The 25,740-nt window shown below is 46.8% G+C and overlaps 1 protein-coding gene across 10 annotated transcripts in view; it reads right to left on the reverse strand.

Annotated features, from left to right (window-relative positions):
• The window catches only part of LOC135247782 (SRC kinase signaling inhibitor 1-like), a 150,514-nt gene that overhangs the window by 13,513 nt on the left and 111,261 nt on the right, over positions 1-25,740 (reverse strand). For 2 of the 10 annotated variants that reach the window (XM_064321604.1, XM_064321608.1), the window contains exons 7-20: positions 24,006-24,095; positions 22,985-23,025; positions 21,738-21,761; positions 20,117-20,277; positions 16,078-16,253; positions 15,465-15,595; positions 12,770-12,917; positions 12,060-12,360; positions 11,332-11,593; positions 8,540-8,682; positions 7,902-8,057; positions 6,965-7,090; positions 4,422-4,514; positions 3-3,631 (exon numbers count right to left, since the gene is read on the reverse strand). In XM_064321604.1, the coding sequence (XP_064177674.1) occupies positions 2,111-3,631; positions 4,422-4,514; positions 6,965-7,090; positions 7,902-8,057; positions 8,540-8,682; positions 11,332-11,593; positions 12,060-12,360; positions 12,770-12,917; positions 15,465-15,595; positions 16,078-16,253; positions 20,117-20,277; positions 21,738-21,761; positions 22,985-23,025; positions 24,006-24,095 (3,373 nt within the window). In that variant the 3' untranslated portion in view covers positions 3-2,110. Of the gene's footprint in view, positions 1-2; positions 3,632-4,421; positions 4,515-6,964; positions 7,091-7,889; positions 8,058-8,539; positions 8,683-11,331; positions 11,594-12,059; positions 12,361-12,769; positions 12,918-15,464; positions 15,596-16,077; positions 16,254-20,116; positions 20,278-21,737; positions 21,762-22,984; positions 23,026-24,005; positions 24,096-25,740 lie in introns of those variants that run through there. The other 8 variants (XM_064321610.1, XM_064321609.1, XM_064321605.1 and 5 more) reach the window with 7 other exon arrangements.

Here is a 25,740-nt window from a genome sequence, read left to right on the forward strand (position 1 = left end):
AGCGGAGAGGGAAAGGGGGCAGCGGGTGAGTCCCAAAGCCGGAGTGAGCTGTTCCCTCGCATCCCCCCCGAAAATCTTTCAGATCACCCAGTCGATACGACTAATAAAACCACCGCACAAATTCCAGTTTTAAGAAACTTTGCCAATAAAAATTCTTCTTGCGTGCGACAACACTTTTGACAAGGCCAGCCACAGGTTTTTAAGCATGAGCAAATAATGACTCGTTGGTGGTTTCGTTAATTCATTGTAGGAAAAGCAGAACAGAAGCAGATGAAAAGTTAAGATACAATATCTTCACCGCTGGTGCCCGGTAACGGCCTCCTAATGTATTTTTAATTAGAATTTCAGTCATTACCAGAGTCAGAGATGGAAATCCTGATTGCACTCCTGCGATAATTCTGCTATTAATTGTGTGTATTTCGAAACGAGAGAGTGAATTAGGGAAGAGTTAATGACTTTCGGACACCCCACAGCTGAGCAGAGCACCACATTGCTGTGGGTTTGCTGGCAGAGGCAAGCGAAATGTAAAGAGTGCACTAGCCAACATTTAAAATGAGATCCACCATTATTTATTAATTCTATAACGAATAAGCAAGTCAAGTTGGTCATTCTCAAATTCACACACAACTTGGCCATTCAATTTCATATAACCATTTCCACATTCATATAACCATATATAAGATTTTTTATACCTGTGTATATGTATGTGTTTCTACATACGCACATGAATGCTCATACACACATGCAGTACATACAATCATCATATTAGCATAATATCTACACTAAATTAGAAGAAATAACATTTCTAGTGTAAAAATACAGAATGAATACATTAAGATATATTTAGTAGATGACATTAAAAATCAATCATCTGACAAAAAATTTGAAAAATTTAAGAATTTTAATGTTATTCTGCATTTTTTATAGCTTCCTAGAATTCGCACCTGAAAGCAGAATCTGAAAATGGGAGTTTCCCCAACATATCTTTGTTTTATGGTCTTCCAAAGTTCAGTCTCTATTCTCAATTTGTCCTTGATGATATTTATGAGAGCAAGGCTGAAACCAGTATGCCTTAACGGATGCTGAAGACTCTATGTCCCTTAATGCCTGGCACATCTCTATCATATGACAGCCTGGAGGTATGGCTGTCTTTAAGGCATGTTGTTTGACATTTGAGAAAATGCACGGAGGCCAAAACCTCACCAGCCACCTTTAGCAGGACTAAAGAGATGCAGCTGCTTTTCACTGTCTCAGTCTGAAGTACTGATGAAGGAAGAGATATAAAATAAGAAGGAAGTGTACAGGAAGTACAAGAGAATCTGCTTTTCAACTGGCTTCATGTTCCAAGCCACTTCATCTATGTTTTGTTTGTTCCATGTTTTAAAATGTTGATGAGACTTTCACTTTATGCATTGCACTAAGCCATGCTAATGTTATGTCCCATTAACACACCTTAAAGGGATGTCCCATAAACCAAGGGGCAAATACGTCAATAGGCATCAAGCAATAATAAGGCTGGAACTCGGTTATTGATTTCAGAGTATTGGACAGGAAACACCACTGCACGTTGGGGAAAAACAATCAAGAGGCTTCAGCAGACCTTTTAGTGAGAGGTCAGTGAGGGAGGGGACAGTTTATTGATGCAGCGACAGGAGTCCACTGATTTACAGATGGGGAACATGACAGAACAGAGAAATCAATACGCACGTTCCCAACAACCATGCATTCAAACAAGCCAGTAACCCCACCTTCAGAAAATAGAGACCAGCAACCAAATGAGCGTGTGACTGTTCCAGTGCTAGTACTCAATTGCTAGCCCTAGCAAACTAATTACAATGACATTGGATTATACCTGGGTCAGTCCATCTCTAAAGGTGAGGTTGTAGACTCTTTCTGAAGAAACAAGGAAGCTAGGAAACCACTTATTTGCTTTAGTCTGTTAAGTGCCCCTGTAATAGGTCAACCAAAGTGCCTCTCAATACCTTTATCCTCATATTTAATTAAATTAATTTTAATTGAACTCCGATTTAATATGATTCACTTTTAAGAGAATTCAAAAATTGAAATATCTTCAGTAGCAAGAGCACATAACAGATACAATAGCAGCAAATTAAGCTGTCCAGCACTGCCAGTCAGGTGAAAGAACAGCCCCTGCTTGTCTCCCAGGAGAGGATTTTTCAGAGAGAAGGCCAATCCCAAGCCAGAAGAGTACCAAGGAGATCACTGTATGACCAAACAGGAAATGACACACCACGGAGGGCGGGAAGACCTTAATCAGGTGCACCGGGATGCCGGATGGCTTGGGTGGGACAGGAGGCTTCTTCTTGGAGATGGGGGAGGGGGAGGTGGCCTCCGAGTCTGCAGTTCTGGGCGGAGGGATTGGACCTTCTGTGATCTGCCCAGTACTACAAGGCTCGCTCCTGCTGTCAGAGCTCAGCTGCCTGAGAAAGTCTCTGGGGAAGAGGTAGCCCGCTGAGGGGTTGGCGCTGATCTCCTGCAGGGTGTTCTCCAGTACGCGAATGGTCTCCTCCAGGCTGTCCAGCCTCTGGAAGGTGCTGCTGCGGACGTCTCCTGCCAGCGCCCCTTTAAGCCCGCCCCCCTCAGCTCGACTCTGCTGAGGACGGGCTGACCCATTCGGCGTTGACGCGGAAACCCCAGGGCAAGGTGATTTTGACCTGCAGTCGCCCACCCTGAGAGACAACGTGCTGGCGTCCCGCTCTGCGCTGATGAGGAGCTGCAGGGTTCTGTTTCCTGTCTGAAGGCCCTGCCTCAAAGCCTCCCTCAGGGTGACCAGCTGCCCCTTGGGAAGCTGTATCCTGGGGCCAGCTCTCCTGGAGGCGCCCTGAGTCCTCGCCATCCTCGGTTTGGGCACCGGCCTCCACCTCTGACTCTGACGGTAAACCTGGCCTCCAGCCTGGAGGTCTCCGGCCTCTTCCTCCTCCTCCTCCTCCTCGTCCTCCTCCAGCAGTGCCTCTAGTTGTCTGTAGGCCTCTTTGACCTGCAGGGACTCTCCGAACAACAGGATCAGTGGGGTGCTGCTCAACTGCAGCCTGCAAGGTTTAGTCCCAGGTGCGGGGAGCTCGGCATCGCCCTCTGGTGCCTCAGGTTGGACCATCACAGTCCGCACCTCCTGGCCAGCTCCTGAACTGCTGAGCTTCTGAGCTTCTCTGCCGGACAGCACCCTCACCTCCCTGTCTGTGAGGATAAGGGCCAGGTCCTCCCTGCCCTCCTCTCCACCCGCCTCTTCAAAGGACTCCTGGATCCTCAGCTCGTAGCTTTGGGGCCTCCTCTGTGTCCGGACTGCAGGAATTTCCTCAGGAGGCTTGGACACCTTGGGGAGTGCCTGGCTCTGTTTCTGAGGGGTGAGGCCAATCCTCGTTAACTGTTGGTCATCCACTGTGGTCAGTCTCGGGTCAATGGCTGAGGTGACACCAAAGGCTTGGTGAGGGCTCTTGACGTTACTGCAGCCTCTTCCTGTGGTTATGCCCTGCAGTGTTCTCTGTGCAAAGTGTCCCTCTGGACCAGCCCTGACCGGGCTCTCAGAACGGGAAGAAGAGACAGATGTCCAGTCAGTCAGCATGATGCGGGGGACCTGACTGGATGAGGAACTGGGGGCAGTAACATCACGTTCCTGAAAACAAAGATGTGAGCAGTGAGCTAGGCTATTAATACTTCCAAGATTCAACTGATAAATCCTGCCATACTAATTCAAGAACAAACAGGAAAGAACCAGCTGAGCTTCAATTGTAGTGCAAATTATTCTTCTACATTAACAAAACCTGCTACTTCTACCACCACTACCCTACAGCAATGATTACTGGAGTATAATAATCACTAAAATGACAGAGAATGATAATCCAATTTAATGCTGTCTGTGATAACAACAAAGAGCAGCGTCAGACTTTCTGTTGGCTGTTCACTGTCATTATAATGAGAGCAACCTCACAGAAAAGGGGGGCGGAGGTTGGAATAACAAAGTGAAGCAGAACCGGAGAGAGGCTGCAGAGCAGGTTTTAATAGGTCTGGACAGCTCTGACAACGACCTTTACTGAGAGCGCCTCCCTCGCTGCAGCCAGCCAGCTTTTTCTGCGAAAAGGGCAAACTGTTCACTCAGGCTTGCTCTTTCTCAGGCTGTTTTCCACGCAGCCATTCCCAATAGGTTCGCACGCAACCGCCGCGGTAGCCAATTGCGGCTTAGCCGTCTTTCGGGGGCCCCATCGCGTTCATTTGGCGCTGATGAAACACAGACGTGGTCCGGGTTCGGTGCCCTCTCTCTTACAGGGAGGTCGATACGCAGCTCGCTTGTTCAAACTGCAGCACGAACGAATCTCAGGGGATACGAATTTATCCGGCGGAAGAGATTCACAGCAGTGTAACAACAGGAAGCACAGAAAAAATCACTGTTTGCATCAGGTGCGTACCTGTGAGTCTGGTGCTGGGGAGCTGGCGTTACGCTTATACAGTTTGCCCAACTCCCACCGTAGGCTGGAGCAGTCCAGGGAAGCTGAGGACGTCTGACAGACACAGTGTACGGTACCACATGACCACACGGCACTCTACCACCACCACCACAGCCCACACGATGACACACACAGAGGTGGAAAGTCCAGGGGTCAGAAAGTAAAAGTCCTGCCATGTATTTCTTCCACCCATTAACCCAGCCAGCTGATTCTACTGACTAGTTCTACCTCTCGGCTTAAGAATTGCGCTAATTAAGGAATCCACGTGGTTGGAACGAAATACCGGGGAGGACTTTTACTTTCTGAACCCGGATTTTCCACCTCTGGACAGACGGCACACTCAGGCACCATGTCCTATACCACCACATCGCTTTTTTTAATATGTCATCTACAAACTTGGTGCAAAGACGCAGGAGGTTAACCCCTGGCATGATCACACCGTACTCACCTACCGATCGCATTGCTTTCCACTGTAAGGTACGTCATTAACACATTGCCAACCCCCAACCGCCCTTGACACACAACACACGTTTGGTTCTGCACGTACAATCCAGCTGTTCACTACTAGACCTGAGACTTCCTTAAGTGTAAGAGATTTGAAGTGAGTGCTCAGGTTAGTAATAAGAGAAGGTGTTGTTAGGTTGTCATCACTGTTATTATAGCAGACATGAGCTAGTGGTGTCAGTACATCAGTTAGACAGACGGCGGGATCCAGACTGTTAGATGAGGTGGTGTGTGTGCGTGCGGGGTGTGTGTGGGGAGCGAGGGATCCGTGTATATCGTGGCAAACTGTTTGCTGTCTGAGCCTCGCAAACGGCAAAGCCGTTTTTAACATTTCCTTTTTCCGTTTTTCAAAATAATAAAACAGGGAGACTAACGAGAGGAGGGTGGGGGAAAGGCGGAGACAAAATGTCGATGTCTAAATTGACATTTTTAAAACGAGTCACATCGTCGGTTCGACCACACGCAGGGAGCAGTGTCACTTCAGTCTTATAATTAGAGGCATAATAATGCAAATGTGAATTCAAAATAAATTGTTTACCGCATGAAGACCTTGTTTCAAGGAGTAATACCGTTGTGGTAAGAGACTTCACACAGGCTGGAATGTGAAGTAGAAGTGTACAACAAAGCAGTACACAGTATGCAGGGAGATTCAGGGAACATTCTCAAACAATCTTAACGTCTTCAGTCATGGCTCCCACCACTCTAGCCATAACATAGGCCTAATTCACCTCAGTTTAATGAAAATCAAATGGTCACACACAGAAAAAATGGATCAAAGGTCGTAAAACAGACGCTTCTAAGATGTCTCCGAAATAGCACAGACACACTAGGGCTGCCAGAAGAAATTAACATTCATAATTATTTTACGTTTGGACTACTATATCCAACCTAGGCTATTTAGTCTGTTGTTGTAGGCCTAAAGTTAAATGACGTAAATGAGTGTTTGTGTTTCTGAAAAAGGGGGGATGGATAGAGGAGGGCACGTTATCATAGATAATCCTAAATGTAAAAGTTCAAATTAATTAGGATGAATTAATTACTTGCAGCTGTGCCCCCCCCCCCCAGGTGGGAGCATATGCAGCTGGGATATCTGCCAGTGCAGTGGGTCAGAAGCTCCTGGACCCTGGTAAAACACACCACCCATTGAACACGAATAAAATTTAAAGAGAAAACCTTAAGCACAATGATTTCTTTAAAACGAACATTTCCTCCGTAATTTTCTCCAGCTAACTAGTATGTTAAAACTTCCCCTTGCCTTCATAGTGGACCTTTAGAAAAACTGAAGCTTTAAACAAAAAAAACGAGACTCACTTTTAGAATGTGCTATGTTACACCTATTACACCCAGCTAATTTTTGAACAGGACACTGAAAGATACATTATCTCAATGACTGGCATGCCTGAACAGTTTTGACTGATGACCCTGCCTTTTGCCCGCCAGCCTCTTATTAGCCTCTCCGTATTTTCTGTTTTGCAAGTGAAAAATGGTGAAAAGAATTGCTTGAAACCAATTTGCCATTTGCGAGACTGAAACAGCAATGGCTTGCACATATACACGGATCGCGAGGACTCAAAATGAATAATACGCCAGAGAACCGGACCAACTGCTGCCGTATTTGAAACCCCTGGTCTCTTCAATCGAAATCGTGTCTGTCGCGGCTGTTTGTCTCTACGATGGCCCGAAGGAGGGAATGCCTCCCTCCCTTGTATCCGTTTGGTGTTCGCAGCTGCTCCCGTGCCCTCAGACTGAGACAGAGTAGAGACACTGCACCACTGCAACCCAAGCATGCAGGCAGCAGAGAGAGAAAACTGGCATGTGTATTGGGGTCGGAAGGCCGGCTGCTATGACCCTGGACTGAATCCCCTTGTCGCCCGCAGGTGAGTTAGTGGCACCTGATGCGTGAGGGGGAGGGGTTAGTGAGGGGAATGAGGGAGGGACGAAGGCGAGGCAGAGGGAGGGGCCTCGAGGGCAGCAGTCCACACAAGCCGGCACGGGTTTACCTTCCTTCCCGCGGCCCCTGAGGGCCACAGGTCCAGGCTGGAGGGAGGGGTACTGGTCCTGCGCAGGGTGCTGGGCAGGGAGTGGGGAGGGGACACTTTGACTCTAATTGGGGCTCTCTGAAACACCTGGCAGGAAGGGGAGGGGCAGGGGGCGGAGACACGGTGAGTGACAGGTGCCGGACAGGGAAGCCTCTTAACCCGGCACAAAGGACACAGCATAAAAAAGTGAATGTTATATACAGCCGAGAACAGCAAAATGGCAGCGCAGGTCCGCCTGCTCTTCACTTCCAGCAACATGTAGGACAGGGAACAGAAGACGCAGCACGATCAAGGAGCTTTCAGATCCCATTCCAGAACCTTCTAGAGACACTGATTAATGTGGCTAGCTGGGTATCTCTCACTCACTTACGGAGTTCAATCAGTGAGAGTGCAGCTTGTGTGGAGTTTAGCACTGCATCCAAACTCAAGAACAGGGCTTGGTCCATCGAGGCAGGGGGTAAATGGGGTCACTGGGTTGTTGCATTCATCTGACCTCATGTGCCTGAGGCAAAACAACTATACAGCAAGAGTTGATTTGTTGCCTCTGTTAATATGTTTTTTAAATCTCCAAGACCTTCGGTGATCACACACAGCCAGACGGCACAGTACACATGGTCTTTCAAAAACATCTTGCATGGTGAAGAACTTTAATAGAGGCACTTAATAACAATAACTGTAAAAACACTATAAATATTGAGACTTATAAATAGTGAAGGGCGTAGTCTACCAGTAGTTTGTAGCTTAGGTGAAGAGTGTGGCAGCAATGCAGACAACGTGCTAACACTCTTGCTGTGTTCACAATGTTGCAACAATTTTGTGAGACAGCTGAATTACTAGTGTGTCGGCCGACTGACGATGTGCAATTTTTGGCTCCCCTCCCCGAAACCTAGCCTCCTACCTCCAGCTCGGCGATGATCTTCTCCTCGTCGTCATCTTCCTTGACCCCCGACGCGGCGATGACAGGGGGGGTGGAGGCGGGCCGCGGGGCCTCGGAGACGGTCCGCCGCAGCTTGACGTGGGGTTTCTGGGTCTCCGTCTCCTCCGACTCGGACTTCTGCACAGACGGAACAATAAGTGCCACGGTACACAGGCTTTGCTTTTAGGCAATGTAGACGGCCAATACCGTCTGGAAGAAGAACGGAGATGAGCAAATGGGACCGAATCGGTGAGGATAACATCGTGGGCTCAGAGAAATGAAAGTACGGTGAAAAATACTATTGGTCACATTTGTGGGATAAATTGCCCATCTGCATTGCCTCAAAATGGTGCCTGTGTATCAAGGCCGTAAGACAACAGGGGACATGAGAGAGAGAGTGAGGGACATGCTTGCAGGACAACAGGGATGGGACACCAAGAGTTTAGGAGGTGCGCATGGAAAGGCTGTCAGGATATCACAGCCAGCTGATATTCATAAATCTAAGGTCCTTTGCTTGTTTTTTTTTGTTTGCATTTCACATTTGTGTGTGTGTGTGTGTGTGTGTTCTGTGGTATCTTCCTCATGGATTATTCTCTGTAATATATGTCCACCGCCCCCACCTTGATGGTCTTGCTGGTGACGATGACCTCCCCGCTGCGGTTGGTGGTGAGCCCATGGGATGATGGGAAGCTACGGCGGGGTGGCGGGGGCGGGGGCGACTTGGAGGGCTTCTCCGTGCGATACCGAGGCACCATCAGCTCGTCTGCAGAGAGACGTCGGCATCGCTTAAAACAACCTACAAACAACCTACAAACAACCTACGTACTTCAGCCTTCACGAGTGTCCTAAAAAGAGTGTTTTCTTACTGAGCGAGCGATTATTTTAAAAGCCAGTGAGCAAACGTAAAGCATATTAGTTTGCTGAATTGCATTACACCCTTAATTCTAAATTTTTACGCTTTTCTGCACTACTGTACCCAACTATCTCTCCCAGCCTGCTCTGGATTCTCCCCCCTTCCCTGCCTTGGCATGCACACCAGCTCCTTAAAGGACATGCTACTCAGTTCCTGGAACTCTACCAATTGCAAACAGTAGAGTCCAGAAAGCTGGCCACTGAGATCAAGAATCTTGCTCTCAAGGTGCTCTCGAGGTACTCAAACAGTCAGCAACGGAGGCAGACAAACTCCCCCTGAAACTTGCTTTCATCCTGAAATCGTCACAAAGCTTTGCCAAATATTTACTTTTTAACTATCACCCTATCTTTCCCTATGTCTAATTTACTGCTGAGACAGACACGAAGACACAACTTAAAAGCACACGGGTGGCTCCAGACAACTATAAGCAGCAACCGAAGGGAAAAAATTAAGGCACTTTTATCTAACGTTTAGCATTGAATAAATAACACGAGAAATAACTACCCAGTGTGGAATCACTCAAGTTGTAATCAATTAACTTAGATAGGTTTTACTAAATAGCAATGACTGAAGGAACTCTTGTACTAGGAAATGTTTTATTTATATCTAAAAAAAAATACAACCAAAATATACCCAGAATCAGAATATAATAAATGTCAGCTAATGTTAGCATGAAGCAATAAGGGCAAACTATCTAACTACAATTATATTTTGCACCCGAGGGGGTGAAAAACCACACAAAAAAAACCTCCAGTCAGCAAGAACGTGGCCAAATTAGATAACTGGCTAGTTTTCTAGCTGTCAGTGAGTATCAGTGACCAGTCAATCTGTATCAGTGTCCCCATTGTCAGGGAGTATCATTGTCCAGTCAATTTGTATCAGTGTCCCCATTGTCAGTGAGTATCATTGTCCAGTCAATCTGTATTAGTGTCCCCATTGTCAGGGAGTATCATTGTCCAGTCAATCTGTATCAGTGTCCAGTCAATAAGTAGTAATGTTCACTCCTTCAGTGAGTATCATCCGTGCATCCATCCATTATCTATACCGGTTATCCAGGGCAGGGTCGCGGGGGGTGCTGGAGCCAATCCCAGCGTGCATTGAGCGAGAGGCAGGAATACACCCTAGAGAAGCCAACAATTCATCGCAGGGCACACCATTGAGTACCAGTGACCAGCCAATCAGTAGGTATCAGTGTCTACCTTATCAGCGAGTACCAGAGTCCACTCAATCAGTGACTAGCAGTGTTTATGAATTATCAGTGAGGATCAGAGTCTACTCTATCAATGTTTATGAATTATCAGTGAGGATCAGAGTCTATCTATCAGTGACTATCAGTGTTTATGAATTATCAGTGACTATCAGTGTTTATGGATTATCAGTGACTATCAGTGTTTATGGATTATCAGTGAGAATCAGAGTCTACTCTATCAGTGACTATCAGTGTTTATGAATTATCAGTGAGGATCAGAGTCTACTCTATCAGTGACTATCAGTGTCTATGAATTATCAGTGAGGATCAGAGTCTACTCTATCAGTGACTATCAGTGTTTATGAATTATCAGTGACTATCAGTGTTTATGAATTATCAGTGACTATCAGTGTCTATGAATTATCAGTGAGGATCAGAGTCTACTCTATCAGTGACTATCAGTGTTTATGGATTATCAGTGAGGATTAGAGTCCACTCTATCAGTGACTATCAGTGTTTATGGATTATCAGTGAGGATCAGAGTCTACTCTATCAGTGACTATCAGTGTTTATGGATTATCAGTGACTATCAGTGTCTATGAATTATCAGTGAGGATCAGAGTCTACTCTATCAGTGACTATCAGTGTTTATGAATTATCAGTGAGGATCAGAGACTACTCTATCAGTGACTATCAGTGTTTATGGATTATCAGTGACTATCAGTGTCTATGAATTATCAGTGAGGATCAGAGTCTACTCTATCAGTGACTATCAGTGTTTATGGATTATCAGTGAGGATCAGAGACTACTCTATCAGTGACTATCAGTGTTTATGGATTATCAGTGACTATCAGTGTCTATGAATTATCAGTGAGGATCAGAGTCTACTCTATCAGTGACTATCAGTGTTTATGAATTATCAGTGACTATCAGTGTTTATGGATTATCAGTGACTATCAGTGTCTATGAATTATCAGTGAGAATCAGAGTCTACTCTATCAGTGACTATCAGTGTTTATGGATTATCAGTGAGGATCAGAGTCTACTCTATCAGTGACTATCAGTGTCAATGAATTATCAGTGAGGATCAGAGACTACTCTATCAGTGACTATCAGTGTTTATGAATTATGAGTGAGGATCAGAGTCTACTCTATCAGCGACTATCAGTGTTTATGAATTATCAGTGAGGATCAGAGTCTACTCTATCAGTGACTATCAGTGTTTATGGATTATCAGCGACTATCAGTGTTCATGAATTATCAGTGAGGATCGGTATGCAGGATTCTGTGGCTTGGCGTGATGTCTAACCAGAGCCACGCCGTGAGCCGGGCTCCTTGCTGGACAGCTTGTGGGCGGAGTGCTGGGGCTTGTTTGGGCGGTGCTCCGGGGTGGTGTTGCCGCTCTGGGACACGGGGATCGCCGAGGGCTTGTTGATCTGCTTGGCTGCAAAGTCCAGGTCCGGTATGGCCTTCATGAGTTCAGCCTGCGTCTCCTCCAGGAGCCGGTTGATGTCCTGGGCGCTGTACTGCGTCAGGTTCGCCCGCTTCTCCTCCCAGTCCCGCTCAGCGGCCTGATACACACACACACACACACATACATACACACACACACGCACGCAGGCACGCACGCACGCGCACACACACACACACACGCACACACACACACACACACACACACATACAGCAAGGTCACAGATGCAGGTCATTGCTTCTTTCAGGGGCTCTATTCGATAAATAAACCTCTCAGCCCACTGGGTACTGATTGCACTGCATGTACAAAACTATCCTCACTAACCTCACAAAACCTCAAATATGCAGTATCCAAATTGTCCTGTGCATGCCAACACACATACAGACAAGGCTGCACGCAAACACAAATCAGAACCCAGACACAAATGCTCAAATCCAAACACAGGCATATATTCCTATAATACAGGCATTGTCTCACACACGCACACACACACACACATACACACACTATCGATCAGACACAGGGGACACACAAAGTAGTGCGCATGCAAGACAGGTGCCCAGTACCAGTCTGACCTCCGCCGACACCGATTTGTCTACGCCCCGGCGGCCCGACAGATCGTCCAGGGCCCGGTTCTTCAGGGACCCCGGGGGCTGGGGGTCATGGTGCAGACCCGAGGGGTTGCCTTGGCTGGGGCTGGAGTGAGGGGTCCAGTTGGAGAGGCTGGTGCTGCCCCCCAGGCTGTTGAGGCTGAGAGGAGGGCTGGTAGGAATGTCAAAGTCTGCGCTCTTGCTAAATTCGTCCCCCTGCTTGGGCAACGAGCTTGCAAAGTCCTCCTGGCTCTTCCATGTTCCCTCATTCACTTGCCTGCAGGGATACACACAGATCACCCTTATTATCAGCTGTGAGGAAAGCAACATATATGTCACCAGGGGCAATCTGGGAGAATTACAAGACCTAATATTGATTGGTTTAATCTGATCTCACTGCCCATATTGGTCACTGTGTGAGATCTTATAGTATGGAGCTGTTGTATGTCATTGTCTAAACAAGAGAACCACATTGGGCATTAGGCCGTAGAGAACCACAGGAGAACCACATTAGGCATTCGGATGAAGAGAACCACAGGAGAACCACATTAGGCATTCGGATGAAGATGTGGAGGGGTGTGCTTGAAGCAAATGCAAAAATTCTCACTTCAGTATAAGCCAGTGCAATACTGCAGTGAATAATAGTGTAACTAGTTTATGGCAGTGCGGTCGGTGTATGGTCGTGCCTGCGCAGGGTGGTCAGCGTGTCTGTGACCGTCTTGCAGCGTTTCAGTAAGGCGTCCAGCCTATGTGGCTCCTCCTTGAGGAACTTGACCGCCTCCACCTCAACCCTTAACACCACCCGCATCTTACTCTGTAGGCTGGGGAACTGGTCTGCAGGGACAGAAGAAGCTGAGATCAATACACACATCCTTACACGTGCACACACAGACATACACACATGCACACACACACACACACACACACACACACCATGTATTAATTAACACTGTCAGATCTACTACGAAAGAATACTTAATGGTACTTATTGCACACCAGTTGTGTGTTATCCCTGCCATATTAATGACTGATTTACTTAAGTATAGATGCAAATGAAGTAACCCTGTAACCATGCCCAAATAGTCGGAGAGTGCAGTTAATGATGGCAGAACTGGACAAGACCGAGACACAATGAAATGGGTGAAAACAATGTCAGTGAGAAAGAGAAACATCAAGTGTTCTAAACTGGTGCTATAAATCGTCGGTCAGTGCTCACTTGCTATGACCAGAACTGAGAAATGAACTTTAACCAAAGGTTTCATATATAGAAGTCTCCTGCGCAGAATGTTAGGGCTGCATAGGTGCTGCTCAATACGACGGAGCAGACATAAACAAAACATGGAATGATCTTTATAGGAGAATCAAAAGAAAAAATGGCCTTCAATTCAACTCATCAGGAAGCGTGGGACTCGATGACAATGTACTGTAACACATGATGTATGAAGCGTGATGAATAACTGGTCCAACAAAATATTCAACCAGAGAAAGATACTTGAGTCTACGGTATTGACACCACTGAATCGCATACTGCGGGTGGGAAAATTTAATTACACCCTGTTACAAACATGCAGTTTGTTTTGTTTTTTGATGGGTATGTTCCACATAGTTTAGGCCAAATGATCTCATTTATTATGCCATAAACTGAGCACCTATCTCATTTAACACCTTGCAGAATTTCATTGTTACTGGTTTTCAGCCGCCATTTAGGGAAGCTGAATTCATTGGAATCGTGTCATTTTAGGCAAAATTTTTCTTATTTTTATTTGGTGCACATTTATGGTGCATGAATTATTAAAAAAGGAGCCACAAATGAGATTGTTTGAATGACCAGAAAACTACATGGAACTCATATAAATTTAACATTCCTATTAATGATTTTTATTAAAGTAACAAGGTTTAAGGCCAAACAAGAGTAAGGCTAACTATAAATCTCTGTACAGTAAAACAGTCAACTTAAAGGCATACTATGCAGGATTTTCACCTTGAAAATGTTATAAAACAACCCTGCTCAGTCATTACTATGATGCACTGACAATCTGTACCTGTGTGCACTTTTGTCCAGTCCTTGCTTGTCTGCTTGTGTTTGTTGTTCTAAAAAATGTTTGGGACCCCTTTTTTTCTTTGTGGGCAGTATCTGAAAAGCATGTGGCCAGTAGAAGGACATGTATGGACTGGCTACAGTGGTGCGTTTTCAGTGAGTGCTGGAGGAGAGATAGGCTCACCTTGGTAGCTGTGGCTGGTCAGCGTTTGGTGACGTTAGGTAGCTTCCATTATTAGCTAACTAAATTCAGTTATGTTTGGCAGGCCGTTAGCTGGCTGGCCGTGAGGGCCAGAGAATTTGCTGTGGGTTTGATATTTTACAAAGCAACAACTTGGCTGAAGGATAAGATTCCAATCCACTTCTCTTGGTTCATATGAGCTAGCTAGCTATCATTTGCTAGTTAATAGGGGTGGGTCCACCAGTCAGAAAATCCTACTATCCCGTATAGGTTAGGCATATTTTCCAGATATGACTGTAGTTTGTCTACTACAGACCAATATCCATTGTCAGAGAGATACATTTCATATTTCACTAAATTTCTATCTTAGATGAATGAGCGGGTCATTTGCCTTTGTTGCCCCTTTGGCTGGTTGGCCGCAGCCTGGAGGTCTTCTATGCTACTTCCCCGAACTTACAACAGCCAGCAATACGATGTTATAAAGCTACCGCCATAGCTAGCCAGAGCAAAATATTTAGCTGTTTTTTTGGTGCGTGAGCTTCGTCATCTTGGGGGTTGTAGGAAGGGTTGAGAATAGAGGAGGAATTTTTTTTATTGTAAATACAGGAGTGAAGCAAGAGAAGAAATCCTGAATAGTATGCCTTTAAATGACAGCAGAAAACGAAAATTGTAAGTGGCAGATTCAATGGCACCCTTGACCAAAAGCAATTATAGTACTGAATGATAGCTTGTCATTTTTAGTTAATTTTTATGTTAATCCAAAGATGGAGACCGTTGTATGGAATATTTGTTCTCCTGCATGGATTTTAAATAGACTGCACCCAATTACTGCCAAATTTCAGGTTGTCTTAAGAAATCCATTCTAATAGCGAGAGGTAATTTGAGATCATCGTCGTAAATCAGGCATGCCACAAATTGAGCCTCATTTACAAAATAAATTAGTTATTTTGGTTCTGAAAATGATGCAGATAGCACAATTTAAATATGCATGACCCAGCAATGTGTCCCTGTTTCACAGGCAGCGCAGTTGTACACACTTTCCACTCTCTGTGGTACTTTGTGAATCAGTGAACAGGCGAAAAAGCATTACAGTTGTGGATTTCCTTCCTCTAGATGTCTACTAGAGTGCGCTTCTCAGCAGATCTCCAAGCTAAGGACTCACTCTTGAGCTCGGTGAGCGTTTCTCCCAGCTTCCTCAGCACTGTGGCCTTCTCCTCCAGCTCCTGCGCCGTCACCAGCCGGTGGTTCACTGACGAGTCCTTCTGGATCTCCTCCACAGATTTCTCCAGGTCACTGCAGGACGAAGCAGTTAGACCACAGACCGCAATGACTCAAAATGGCTACCATGAAGTTACTGCTTTACTCCTACACACCTTCCTGTCGCTAATCAAACAGACCACACTTATGGGCAGAGTAGGGCGAATCCAAATGTGTTATGTCAAGCTTACTGGAGGTTTATAATATCAAATATGTTTTCATTGAACTTTTCCAATTTATTTTAGAAGCTGTTACAAGTTGAGACAATTTGCTAGCTTCTTTTTTTGTTTGAACAATTGAACAATTTAACAGTAATAGACAGTTGTCATGTTTTCTCTGCTACAATTGCTGCACTAAATTGCCCTGGCATGTGGAACAAGTATGTTCCATTAGAAACTGAAAGCATAGTAATTTTGTCATCCCTTTGACAGTCAGTGTCTGTGCTCCCTTTAAAATTCATTCTCAGTCTAATGTTAAAATGCTAGTGACAAGCACTGATGTTAAGTGACCAAACGCACTGCAGCTGCTGAATAATCAGCTCCTCCTCGTTCAGGTACTTCAGTCGTTCCTCCTCCACCAGGAGGCGCTGTCTTTGCAGGGGGTCCTCCTGTTTGCGTAGTGCGTCCGTCACTCGCACGCTGATCTCTGTTTCCGTCCGCTTCAGCAGCGACCGCACTGAGTCCTGGTTCTGGAGCTGCACACGAACACACACACGGACGCAAACGCATTGAATTGTGTGGAACATTTTTTACTTATTCATTGTAGAAATGGGCGATATATCGCGACGATATTTATCAAATGCAATAACAATCATAGATAGCATATGGTGCATTACCTTTCCTTTTAAAAAATAAATTATACCTGAAGTAGTCCAATACAGACCAGAGCAAGAGCAGGGCCCGTTTGTTAACACACGCACACATGCACCCACGCGTGTGCACTGATTTTAATTTCATGCTGTGAATTAGGGAAGTGTAATATATCGCAACAATAATTATTAAATGCAATAAAGGTCACGGCCACCGTGCAGTGTATTGCCTTTCTTTGTCTTTTTCTCTTTAATTATACCTGATGTGGTAGTAAACAACCACACTTCAGAGGCTGTGTAAAATGCTTCCTGGAGAAAAAAAAGTGACCACTGTTATCTATTGGATGTTGATAAGACAGCCAATCAGCATCACAGTTGTACAGCTTCAGTGTGATCATGTTATTTTGTCAATCACGTGGAGCTGCAAGCCCTTGTTGCTGATTGGCTGCCTTATGGTCACCCAACAGATAACAGTGGTGACATTTTTTTCCAGAAGTATTTCACGCGGCCTCTGAAGTGTGGTTGTTTACTACCGCATCAGGTATAATTAAAGAGAAAAAGACAAAGAAAGGCAGTACACTGCACAGTGGCAATGACCTTTATTGCATTTAATAATTATCGTTGCGATATATTACGCTTCCCTAATTCACAGCATTAAATTAAAATCAGTGCACACGCGTGGGTGCATGTGTCTGTGTGTTAACAAACGGGCCCTGCTCTTGCTCTGGTCTGTATTTGTGTGCAAAGACAATGAGTATGCATTCCAGGCTGCGGTCCCTAATCTAAATTAATTAGGTGTTTTATTGGACAGAACCTGTCTGTGATGGCTTTGAACCCCTGCGTTGGAAGCACAAGAGAATTTCTGAATTCAGTAAAATGCAACGGAAATGGATTAATACGCAAAAGGAGATGGTTCATTGATTTATTGTGTCCTCCTACGTTTGTACACCACAATATTAAACGGGTTGCTCTATCACCGTGAAAGCACCTCATGATTGCTCGCTGCACATGTACGCAAAAGTGTGTGTGTGTGTGTCTGTGTGTGTGTGCATGGACGTGTGTGTATGTGTGTGTGTGTGGACATGCATTACTATCTTTGTGAGAACCAAATGTCCCCACAAGGATAGAAAGATGAGGGAAATTACGCAAGGTGGGGACCTTTTGCTGGTCCCCACAAGTTCAAGAGGCTGTTTTTAGGGTTAAGACTTAGGGTTTGGGTTCGGTTTACAGTTAGGTTAAGGTTAGGGTTAAGGTTAGGCATGTAGCGGTTGGGGTTAGGGTTAGGGTTAGAGGTTACGGAATGAATGTAGTCAATGGGAAGTCCTCACAAGTATAGCAATGAATGTGTGTGTGTGTGTGTGTGTGTGTGTGTGTGCATGTTTTTAAGTATTCCATCCACACCAAGCACAGCCTCCTCAGTCCTATAGTCACAGCCACCCCCGGCGAGGCCTGCCCCATCTCTGTACGTAGCAAGTAGCGCATTCCAGCGGCAGATGTGGCCGCTGAGCTCCCCCCCTCGCCGTGTGCTGCGAGGGGGCCCAGCTGGAGCAGAGGATGATGGGAAAACGTGGCCGCGGGAGGCGAGCAGCTGGGAGAGACGCGACACACACAGACGGCAGCTGGAGTGAGAACGAGCCACCGCTCTCAGTCCCAGGGCCAGAGACCGCACGCACTAACGAGCAACCAGTGTGGGAAAGGAGAAGCGGAAAGAAAGAGAGAGAGAGAGAGGGAGGGAGGCAGGGAGAAACAGAGAAAGAGAGGGGGAGAGAAAGAGAACAAAAAAAAAGGCAAGGAAGGAAACAGGCAGCAGCCCGGACGGGCCTCGCTTTTCATTTTCGGCCGAAGAAGCCTTCGTTTTCTTCTGCGCGTGTCTGAACCCCTGTCAGTGTGATGGACCTTTTTCACAGCTCGCAAACCCATAGCGCACACCACCCGGCACGGTGTCCTTCATTATTCATCGGCCGTACTATTCATTATTCATGCCGTACAGCAGCGAGCGTTTCCGTACACCCTGGTAACGGGGGTTCAAAGGTACGACGCATGCTTTGACGCTCAGTTGCCTGCTTCTAAATATCTATTTCATGTGTCGTTTGCAGTGTCATCCATTCCTTGCACCTATGTTCTCAAACCTCTGGAAGCTGTCTTGCTGCTCCTAGATGAGCAGTTGACAGGAACAGTAAGTAAATTGTGCAGCCTGGACTCTGTGTTACAGGACATGAGGCCCTGCAAAAATTCAGACTAAGTAAATTCCCAGTAAGTAAAGTAAATTTACTAAATTTACTGTACTTACTGGACTCACCAGTCCAGTGGAGATCACTTGTTCCTTAGCTCTGGCCTGTCCAGCTTTTGCACGTATCGATCCATCTGACCAGTCAGCTGCGGCAAGCAGCCATCTCTTTTTCTCTCTCTTACAGCCTCACACACAGCCATCAGACTGCCAGAGTAGGTATTTTGAAATGTTTTTGTTTTTTTAAAAATTATTCTTAAGTCAGTGTTCTAGAACTGTCCGATCTCCAATTCCAATCACATATTTTTGTACTCACACCTTAAAGGGTTAAAATGACTGCAGCACTGTGGAGGGCGCTGCAATTTTCACCGGTCCGATTTACTGTACAATTGATGGACTATCTTCTGTACGAGCGCTCTGGTAAATTTGACACTATGCAAGGGATAATAAATATTTTCCAATTAATTCTGCCTTTTATCATCCACCCCAAGGTGTATAAACTGAGAGACGGTTCCTCAGGGAGCAATCAACCTCTCCACAAGGAGTGATATTGATGCAGCAAAAGAGGGATTCCATGGACTCGTGCTGAATTACTCTCCAGGGTAACAGGACGCCTCAGTGTGTATAGATGTCCAGAGTCTAGAGTTCCACACATCGGTTAAAATAAAATGGGAGTCAGATACAATCACTTCTCTTTCCGATCTAAAACATTCTCTCCTTACACTACAGATAGAATGACGCAAATTCAAAGCTTTAAAAGATAGCGTGCTAACTGTATTAGAGGAAGAATTCCACGTCCACGAGGTCCAACTGAAAAATGACAGTTAGAATTTGTGCTTCGGGGGTTGCGATCATAACAAAATAATGGAATATAGACGTATCTCAAGATGCCGTATGTTCTGATTTAGGCCACATCTAAAATGGCTAAAGGCTAAGCTAATCATAAAGGTCGTTAACTAAAGGACCTGCATTCGCTGGATTGTTATGGCATGCAGAGAGACATTTGTGCATTTGGCAGGGACTGTTAACTCTTCAAGGCAGTGGTCTCAAACTCATTGCCACAGAGGGCCTTGTGTATGCAGGTATTAATTCCAACCGATTAATGCTGCCTTAATTGATTCCAATTACTCATGCAGCCATATGCATTTAACTGCATTAAAGCACAAAATATAAGCAACAGTAGTTATTTAGACAACACAAATAACACATTTTGCTTTATAATGCATTATGTGCAGACCTACAGCCCTAATTCAGCAAATTATTAATGATATAATCAAGGTCTGAGGTTGGAATAAAAAGCAGCATACACACGGCCCTCCATGGCTCTGAGTTTGAGACCCCTGCTTTAAGGTGTAAGATCACAAATATATAATTAAGATGGTCTTAACTGAATATTCTAATGCTGATGCAACAATCGCATCCGGTCATTGAAAGCAATGGAGCGGCGGGACACTGGCTTATAATTTGGAAAAAACATTCCAAAAAGCTTTCTTCTTCAAAGGGTCAGGCGTAGGTGCGTCACCTGCATCTTGCGCAGCTGGGACAGCTGGTCGCGCAGCTCGGTGGCGTTGTGCTGCAGGTCGTGCAGGTGCAGCTGCATCTGCAAGCGCGTGACGGTGGTGGCCTGCGCGGCTCCGGCAGGGGGGGGCGGCATCAGAGCCAGAGGCGCCGACGGCGTCAGGGCTGCCAATCGGAGAAAAGTGACAGTGAGTCATTTACCAAAATCACTTTTTTTCACAAATCACTTTTGCAGCATCATATGTAATATTTCCAAGGGAGATGAGGTGCTTGGCATTATCTCACTCTACTCTCCTTTCTTTCTCTCTTGCTTGCTCTCTGCTGTCTCTATGTCTCTCGTTCTCTCGCTCTCTCTCTCTTTTTTTCTCTCTCTCTCTCTCTTTTTTTTTCTCTCTCTCTCTCTCTCTCGTGCACACCCAGAATTAATATACAGGGCTCACACGTGCTAGCACGTCAGAAGTTTGTTTTCATCGCGGACCTAAACAGAGATGGACACAAGTCAGGCCTCACCCACAGATCAGTTTACATCGTTCAGACACAAAACTACACCGCATTAAACCACAAACTGAGCCCTTCACACTACAGCGCCCCAAAGGCCAACGCCTACAGCGCAAGCACCAGTCTAAGAGCCCACAGGATCACACCTACAGCCCCGCGCGAGCGGACAGAGGAGCAAGAGCCAGCGGAGCGAGAGGTCCTCCTGGGCTTCTAAACTCAACACGAGGCAAGAACAGGCAGCTGGTCCAGAGCGAATACGCAACCCCCCCAGAGAATCCGATCCGGAGAAACAGCGGCCGTGGGGAAGCACGCGGAGGTGGCGGGGTGGGGGGGGGGGGCTGGAGGCTGGCCACACGTCACGCTGTGGCCGGATTTACCGACCGGTGGCATCGATTTGTCGTAAAACCCGCACTCTGAGAAGGGGGGCGCGGGGAGGGGGGTGGGAACAACCTGGCGAGGGAACCGAACACGCCCACATCCCACACACATTTGTGTTTCTCAAACTTTGCTTGCTGTCCCTCCTCTTTACAAAACAGCCTTTAACAAATCCAAGCCAGGTTCACAAACGGCTCTCTGAACCGTGGGTAAGAAGAATAGGTCCGTAGGTCCTGTTTTCCTGCGAACAAGGCCTGGATACTGCGGGGGGGGGGGGGGTGGGAGTGCCGAGCATAATTCAGTCCTCTGACACAAAGGCGGCCCACAAATCACCCTGCTGGACCAGCGCTGTCCGTGCCTCGGAAACCTTAGAAAACCCCCAGCCCCCCCAGCCCCCAGCCCCCCCACAGCCCCCCCCATCCCCCCTCCCCTCAGGAATACACAGGAGGGCCAGGAGAGAGACACACAAACAGACGGCACACAGCGGGAAAGACGCCTCTACTTCGACCAGACCTGGGTTCAAATACGCATTCGTCTCGGATTCAAATACTTTTCTACGCTTTGCTGATCACGTCTGGTGTATTGAAACCAATGAAATACCCTCAAACCCCGTCTTCTGGTCGTATTGGCAGGCTCAGTTACGCCAGGCAAGATCAACAGAGCACAGAGAAGTATTTGAATCCGAAACAAGCACGCATTTGAACCCAGGTCTGATTTCGACACACTGGGGCAAGAGCGGAGAGAAGCGATACCTTTCCTTTTTTTTATCCGTCCAGCTGAAACAAAGAAGGAATGAACTCGTTAAAGAGAAAAAAAAAACGAAACAAACCAGAAGACAAAAATCTGTTTCAAAGCCGCCAGCGCGGGACGAAGGATCCGCTGTCCTTCCGAGCTACGGCTAAGCGGCACAGCGACCCCCCAGCCAGCAGGGGCTTTGTTCAGAGCCCCCTTTCGGGGCGTGGCTCTGGTCTGGCTTTTTAAGCTCTGGCCCACGGAAGGGGAACTACGCTGGGGGGGGGGGGCTCGCGGTGAGATGAGTAGAGAAGAGACAGGAGACGGCAGAAACAGAGAAGGGCGAAAGAGAGAGAGAGAGGGAGAGGGCAGAGAGAGTGAAAGAGAGAGAGAGGGAGGGGGCAGAGAGAGTGAAAGAGAGAGAGAAGGAGGGGGCAGAGAGAGTGAAAGAGAGAGAGAGGGAGGGGGCAGAGAGAGTGAAAGAGAGAGAGAGGGAGGGGGCAGAGAGAGTGAAAGAGAGAGAGGGAGGGGGCAGAGAGAGTGAAAGAGAGAGAGAAGGAGGGGCAGAGAGAGTGAAAGAGAGAGAGAGAGGGAGGGGGCAGAGAGAGTGAAAGAGAGAGAGAGGGAGGGGGCAGAGAGAGTGAAAGAGAGAGAGGGAGGGGGCAGAGAGAGTGAAAGAGAGAGAGAGGGAGGGGGCAGAGAGTGAAAGAGAGAGAGAAGGAGGGGGCAGAGAGAGTGAAAGAGAGAGAGAGAGGGAGGGGGCAGAGAGAGTGAAAGAGAGAGAGAGGGAGGGGGCAGAGGCGGGCGGGGGGCAAGCGCACTGCAGAAAAAAAAAAGTTGCTTTGGGCCTGAAGTCTGTGCGCTCAAGCTGTTTGCTCCAGGGAAACAACCAGCACTGGGAACAGGAATCTCTGGAGCAGGTAGCAGATTCAAAAGTAGCGAGGCAGCCATGGTCAGTGCGCAAAGCAATACAGTCATTTTACATTTACCACCCGGGCAAAGAAAACAATGAAAAACTATTGTTATTTTTATTACGTTACTAGGCTACCGTTTTCTATTGTAGACCGAAAATGTCAGTTGCAAATTGATTGAATTTTCCCGATTTGAATTTAGAAAATCTGACACGAGGCACTGTGAACACGACCTCTCTAAACAGCCTCGTACGCGTCAGTCGAAAAACGAGTGGTGAATGTCGTATGACGAGACTGCTTTGCGAGCGACCCGCTGCGTGTCATCGGAGGGGGGGGGGCGGGGGGCGAGTACTCACTTCCTGCGCCCGAGCAGTCGTTGGCGGACTCGGTCTTCTCGCTGGAAGAGAAAGGGGAGGCCAGTGAAAATCCCACCCCCGGATCCGAGCGGCCCACCATCAGGCAGAGCCGCAGCAGGCAGCATCTGAGGATCAATCGTCACAGGCCAGGGGCTCACTTCAGTCCGCTGCCTGCCCGTCTGACTGTCTGCCTGCCTGCTTGCCTGTCTGTCTGTCTGTCTGCCTGCCTGCCCGTCTGTCTGTCTATCTGTCTGTTTGTCTGTCTGTCTGTCTGTCTGCCTGCTTGCCTGCCTGCCTGTCTGTCTGTCTGTCTGTCTGTCTGCCTGCCTGCCTGTCTGTCCGTCTGCCTGTCTGTCTGTCTGTCTGTTTGCCCGTCTGTCTATCTGTCTGTTTGTCTGTCTGTCTGCCTGCCTGCCTGCCTGCCTGCCCATCTGTCTGTCTATCTGTCTGTCTGTCTGTCTGCCTGCCTGCCAGACGCACCTCTCTCTGTGTCTCTCTCTCTCTCCTTCCCTCTCTCTCTGTCTGTCTCTCTCTCCCCCCTCTCTGTCTGTCTGTCTCTCTCTCCCCTCTCTGTCTGTCTGTCTCTCTCCTTCTCTCCCCTCTCTCTCTGTCTCCCCCTCACTCTCTCTGTCTCGCTCATTCTCTCTCGCTGTCGTACATGCACACACCCTTGCAAACATACGTCCATATTTACGCACACACACACTTGCATATACACACAAATGCCTGTACACACCCATGTCCACGTAAGCGTACAGACACACCCCTGAAAATACACAGACACACACACACACACACACACACTGCTGTTCCAGATTTCAGCATTGGCTAAATACACACACACACACACACACACACACACACGCATGCACACACACACACTGCTCATTTCAGCGTTGGCTAAACAAACAGGAGGTCCCCTTGCTTGGCTCTGCTCATTGATTGTATTACAGGGCTGTAATCGGTGTGTGAGGGAGTGCGTGACACGGGCACGGGCGCTGGAGACGCTCCGCTCTCTTACGCGCTGTCGCTGTCTGGCGCTCTGGTCAGCACGCTCTGCACCAGGCCCGTGAGACTGGCGATCTGCTTCTCCATCGCCTCCATCCGCTCCCTGCAAACACGGCAGAGTCAACACACGCCGGTTAGCTTTCTCTCACACGCACGCACGCACGCTTGCGAGCGCACATGCGCACACATGCACGCTCGCAAGCACACATACACACACACGCACGCAGGCTCGCGAGCACATACGCACACACACGCACGCTCGCGAGGACACATACACACACACGCACGCTCGCGAGCACACATACACGCACACACGCACGCCCACGAGGGCACACACACACGCACACGCTGACACTGAAGCCGGGTCACTCAACCCACACACACAGACAGAGAGGATTGCCTGAGTACCTCTCTCGCTCTCTCAATGTTTATCTGCGCTTCTGTTCAGTAACCTGCTGCACTGAGGGGCAAATCCACTAAGAAACAATTAAGAGCTTGGTTTACATTACATTACATTACATTACAGGCATTTGGCAGACGCTCTTATCCAGAGCGACGTACGTTTGTGCTGCTTATTGCACAACACACAGTAAAATGTTCAGCGTTAATTCAACTCTGAACGAGTTCGTACGAGTTCAAATGTATTCTGCAAGAGTTGATTTAACACTTAACGTGTTACTGTGCAGCAGCAAGCCCTATCTGCACCGTGTTAGTGACAGATTCAATAAAAATATTGATACAAATCAAGAAACCATAGTCAGTGAGCATGATTCACAAGTACAACAATACGTCAGTTTTTTTAGTTTTTTGAGTTAGGCTTGGTTAAGTTCCATCTTCTCTGCTGCATTAGTTTACATTTGAGGCTAAACCTCATCTCAGATGTCTGAGAACGATTCTATTTGAACTCAAAAATCATTGCAAAATATGCACAATAGATACGTGAGTTTAATGGGTCTTGCTGACTTGTTATCTCTGAATGCGAAAAAAAAAATGAAAAGGCTGGTTTCGCTCATTTTTAAAGTTGAACAAGTGCTGATTCAAAAACATGGATTTGAAACTTGCCCGTAATTTTCCAAAAGGAATTAATTTTAATTTGGTACTCAAATAATGGTGCAGGAATAATAACGACTAAAAAAAAGGAACAGCCACAGATGGAACTGATTGAATTGCCAGCAAAGCACTCCGTCCTTATTTCTAAGAACAACTGTCTATCTTAATTCATCAAATTAATGTTTTTATTAAAGTACCACGGTTGACAGCCAAATGGGAGTACGTCTAAATATTAGTCTTCAAACAATTAACAGGCCTCTCAGATTACAGCAGGAAACAAATCGCCACTGTTGCCGAGCAATTATAGCGCCTGTATTGACACATGCTTTCTGTCGCTGTCAAGCGAAAGAGGGATAACCATTTAGGGAAGATCCACTCTCTTTCGCCCCAAACACGTCAGTGGTCTTTTCTTCTTACAGCTGCCATGGCCATAGCAAAGTTTACATACTGTGTGGCTTTTAAACCGACTGAAAAAAATAAAATAAAATAAATAAATCCACGATTATTGCGAGAGGTAATCTGCGAACATATTTCTGAATTAGCCGTGTCCTGCATTGACCCCCATTTGCATAAAAACATGTCATTTCGGGTCTGAAATTTATGTAGATAGCACACTTAAATATGCATGGCCCAGCCTGCGCTCTGTGTCGCTCTTCTCCAGGCAGTGCGGTTACATGAGCTTTCCACCCACCGCTGGG

Source organism: Anguilla rostrata, chromosome 2, assembly GCF_018555375.3.
Source record: "Anguilla rostrata isolate EN2019 chromosome 2, ASM1855537v3, whole genome shotgun sequence".
Classification (NCBI taxonomy): Eukaryota; Metazoa; Chordata; class Actinopteri; order Anguilliformes; family Anguillidae; genus Anguilla; species Anguilla rostrata.